Consider the following 4,902-nt stretch of genomic DNA (forward strand, 5'->3'; position numbering starts at 1 on the left):
TACAATTTTGATACCCCCAACAAATTTACTTAAGATCCGCCACTTCTTAGAAGTCACTTTTCATGATTGGGAGATTTGTCGTTTAAGTTTGGGAAGATGTTAGAGGGACAAAGACTTCACATTTGATAAAATATAACCCGAACAAGTATTTATAAACGGAGACAATATCATTTTACAAATCAATTTTGTATGAATGAGTTATGATCAATCCAAATTCTAATATAGTATCATAGTCTATTCAAAATTCTTTGAACCACATGCTCTCAGGTCATCGTTATCAAACCACTCGGGTTCAATCTATTGACAACTAAGCCCAATATGTCAAAAGGATAATCCCCATCATTAATGAAATCATTTATTATAAAAAAGGAATATGAAAACGGTTAATTTACAAGACCCTTCAATTAAAATTCATCCCTTCTCCACATCAAACGAAACACAAACATGTTTTGTATAAATTTAAACTGACAAAATCAGAGGAAAAACAAAGTTTACTCCACAACTTACAGTTGATAAAGTTGTTTAAAGCAACATTATTCAATAATCCACCTAAAACAAAAACAATAGTACATGAAAATTCAACTCCACCCAAAACAAAAACAATAGTACATGAAAATTCAACCATAACACAACATAGGAAAATAATGATTGATCAATGAGCACGCCTACAAATAGTGAAACCATCACCAATTGAAGCAAGACAAATTTCAATACGAGTGTCACTTGCAATTGCATTGTTGAAAGCAATTGCATCTTGCCTTACTTTTTTTCTCCTGGGATCTAGAAGAGCTTCTTCAGGCCATGCAACAGTTCCACCCCAAAGGGTGTTATCATAGATAATTAATCCACCAATCTTGATAAGTTTAATCAGCCTCTCATGGTAATTCCAGTAATTATGTTTATCAGCATCAACAAAGGCAAAGTCAAAATTTTCATCATTTGAAGGCTGCAAACATATATAGCAAAATCAAATCACTAGCCAACAAACTAGAAATAGTGAAGACACTAAAATTAGAAACGGTTGTTTTTAATTAATTTTTATAGGTAATTATATTTTTTATAGTAGTATTGAAAATTAAGCAAAAAAGTAATAGTCATAGTTTTAAATTGTGATCTGCAACCGTAACCAGGACCGTTTTTGAGGGGGTGCAAACAGCTCTACTAAGCTGAACCTCCAAAATATGGGGGCCCAAATTTCTTTTTTGACTCCATCAATCACATATTTTTCCGCATTTTACCGCAACATAAAGGTTCGCAGTTTAACCACAACTGCAATTTAAAACAATGTCCAAAACATAAACAAGTTTTAGGCCAAGAGTTATGAATACTCACATCTTCTAAGAGTTTATCAAGAACTGGTAAAGCTGGAGACTCTGTGAAGTCAATTTTGTGTTCTACACCAGCCTTTTTGATGAATGGAAGTCCTACTTCATAAGCTTTTCGGTCTGGATCCAAAGCTATAATCTACAGCAACCATACAATGGAGTTAAATCACCTTTACACTGGATGCAATTGCAATTTAGTTGTACGTGAGAATCAACACTACTAAAAAATTGAATTTATGTCATCTGAGTTTATCTCAATTGATAGGAACATTTCTTAATATATACATGAGTCTGAGTTCGAACTCCAATTCCTAACTCATTCATCTTATGGGGTAAATTTATAGCGATTAGACTACTGACATAAAAATTTAATAAATACAAAAAAAAAATCCATAAATAGAACCATTGTATTAATATAGATAAGAAAATTGAAACTAAATTCAATTTTCAAAAATACAACATGAATATTTAAACCAAAATTTAGATAAGTTTAGATGATATAAATATTATAAAATTGAAATATGCAGAGTCGGTGTTCGAATTTCAAACACCTCACTTATTCACCCAAAAGGTAAATTCTAGTCACTTGGCTACTTAACCAAGAAAAAAAAGGATAATAAAGTTATCATGAGCTTGACTAATTTGGTTGAGATATTGCATAATATATACAGGGATCGGGTCTCGAACCTTAAACCTTGCATAATATATGCAGGATTCATTCATGTACACATGGAGTGTTAAGTTAATTTTTTACATGCTTTCAATTATGTGTTGTCATATCAATTTACAACAACTCACGTGTTATCAAATACATTAATTAAATGACGTGGTATAAAAGCCCGAATTCGATTTCTGGTGTAAACAATATTTGGTCAAACTTTACTTACATCATGACCGAACTCCGAATTACTATGACATTTTTCTCATATAAATCGAGTTCAAATACACATGGATGTTGGAGATATATGAATATGCAAACCTTTCCATCATCAGGAATGTTAAGTGCTGTGAGTAGAAGAGAGTATCCAGTGAAAACTCCAATTTCAATTGTCTTTTTAGCATTCAACAGCTTCAAGAGTATGCCCATTAACTTACCCGCATCAGGATGAGTGCCCATGAAGTGCCTAATATAAATTCATAATAATTTTATCTTATTATTAAAAATCATAAATGTTGTTAATTCTAATAAATTACGTACATAGGGTAGCTTGCAGTGGCATTCCTTAATTCTTTCAGACTCTCTGGTTCTCGTGGGTAAACGCTGGTTTCCAGTATATACTGATCACAAAACTTTTGGTTAATTAAGCAAATAGGATTGAACAATTTATTTAATTGAAGCCAACTAATTAGAAAACTATAAGCCAAAAAAAAAAAAAAAAAAAAGCTAATAAACGAACCTTGGTCAAATTCCCACTCTGCAATATACCATCGTATTTACTTGCTAAGTTTTCCATCTCTCTCAATTTATTTTTAGACTTGCAACACCTCCCCAACTTCGACCATTTTTAAAGGAAGATTTTTTTTTTTTTTTTTTTTTACTGGAAGTGGGGGTTGTGCGTTGCAAATGTGCAACCTCCACATGCTCATGGCATTAGATTTGGTAGGGTGGTGGGGGTTGTGTTTAGCAAAATTTTCTTCTACAATTAATTCATTCAAGCTACATAGTTAACAAAAATGGAATCATTGCATGTTTATGGAACATCGACAAGTGCTTTTTACTATTTTTTCTTAGAGAAATTATACATTGACCATAGTAAAATTAAGGCTTTAACTATGGCTTTAACGAGAGTCTATCTGAGTATCGCACGTGTCAACTCTATGACATTTTTATTATTAATTATTATTATTGTTTAAGCAAATTATTTGTTGGTTTCAATATTTAAACTCTTTGCTTAAACAACAAAATGTATTTGGATTTTCAAGAGATTGATATTTATTTAGTCATAAAAAAAGAGGTCTTGAATCTGCAAGTTACATGTTTAAATTTCATTTGTTCCTTTGAACTCTTTGGAGGAAGTTAATGTAAATTTATTTGTATTTGTAAGGGCTCAATGATTGATAATGTCTTCTTCGTCTTAAATTCATACATCATCCCTTTACCTTTAAATAAATTTAACATTAAAACATACTTTGAATAAGGTGAGACCTATATTACCCCTTGATAAATTGACAATAATTTACTCCTAATAAGTAAGATACGATTCTGAAACGAAGAAGATGAAGACCACATAGTGAATGAAGAAGATGAAGAAATTTGATGTTCTTGAAATGAAATTGGTAACCGATTGTAAGAATAAAGACGAAGAAAAATGAGTTTTTCTATAATAGGGGTAAATTACCTCAATTCATTAAGGTTAATATAGAAAAAATCTTCATTAAACATTAAAATTTTATAAACAGAATTTATGACATCCATTTTTTTAAGGGGAATTTATGACATACATATTAAATAGAATTTATGACATGTTAATTTATCAAATTAAGGTCATGCATAATAATACAGCATTATGTCTCTAAAATCCGTAAATATTATGTGTAAGATGATTGATTTTGTCATCTAAAAAAAAGTTATTGACACATTATGTTACCTTACCTCTTTGTCCGTTCTTAATTGAATGTTTTTGGATGAGGTTCAAACATATTATGTTTTCAACGTTACTTTCAATCAAATCTCGTTGGTTTTTTTTTCTTTCTCATCTCATTGTATTGAAATTGTTTTCTTATTTATAAGGAGATGTTGCATCCACATAATTCAACTACAATGTGAGACCACAATAGTACTTTAGTCTTTAATACTCAAGGACTATTCAACATGTTGATGTCGAAATTACTCTTAGAGGGACATCATCGAGTGACTTTATTGCACAAACTTTCAACTACATATATTTTTCTTTTTCAAAAGATTTTCTTGTTGCATCTGCTCAGATTTTAGAAGGTGGTTTCACATTGATAAATATTGCTTGTTACCATGTAAATGCATTTCTGCATGTTTTATGCCATCTGATAAATTTATTTGTTGGCCTTCAAAAAAAATGTAAATATTAACAACGAGGTTTTTTTTGTTGGAAAGGAAGTATTTAAAAAAGGACAAAATTTAAATATAATTCGATATGTTCAATGAAAATCGAGAAATGAATATGGTTATGTTGGACGTTGATCCTTCGTGATGGTCTCTTCAAAAGTTTATTTAGTGAAAGAAAATATAGTTTTAATTAAGAATCATATGAAAATCTAAAAATGTACCTTAAGGGTGCGTTTGTTTTGCTAAAAAATGAAGGACAGGACAGAACAACTTCAGTTGTCCAGTGTTTGATTTGTAAAACTGTTTCAGGTACAGGACAAACTGGAGGCAAGAGACAGGACAAAAACTGATATTTTTGTGCCTCAGCAAACCACAACACAACTTTTTGTCACACGTATAAGTTGTCTAAAATATCAAAATAGCATTTTGTCCCCCAAAAATCGTATAAAACAAAAAATTATTCAATGTCATAAAAATTTGTCCTGTGCTGTTCTCCCTTGTATTGTACTGTTCTTTCTTGTACTGTACTTGCTGTTTTGCAAACCAAACGCACCT

The 4,902-nt window shown here is 30.8% G+C and overlaps 1 protein-coding gene across 1 annotated transcript; it reads right to left on the minus strand.

The window, feature by feature from the left end:
* Nucleotides 1-374: 374 nt before the first annotated feature.
* Nucleotides 375-2,886, minus strand: LOC25500555 (probable caffeoyl-CoA O-methyltransferase At4g26220). Its single transcript, XM_013589004.3, has 5 exons — nt 2,723-2,886; nt 2,524-2,603; nt 2,305-2,449; nt 1,333-1,464; nt 375-946 (listed from the first exon to the last, which is right to left on the minus strand). The coding sequence occupies exons 1-5, from the start codon at nt 2,777-2,779 to the stop codon at nt 653-655; spliced, it is 708 nt and encodes a 235-aa protein (XP_013444458.1). The 5' UTR covers nt 2,780-2,886; the 3' UTR covers nt 375-652.
* Between the last annotated feature and the right edge of the window lie 2,016 nt (nt 2,887-4,902).

This window comes from Medicago truncatula, chromosome 8 (genome assembly GCF_003473485.1).
Source record: "Medicago truncatula cultivar Jemalong A17 chromosome 8, MtrunA17r5.0-ANR, whole genome shotgun sequence".
Taxonomy (NCBI): domain Eukaryota; kingdom Viridiplantae; phylum Streptophyta; class Magnoliopsida; order Fabales; family Fabaceae; genus Medicago; species Medicago truncatula.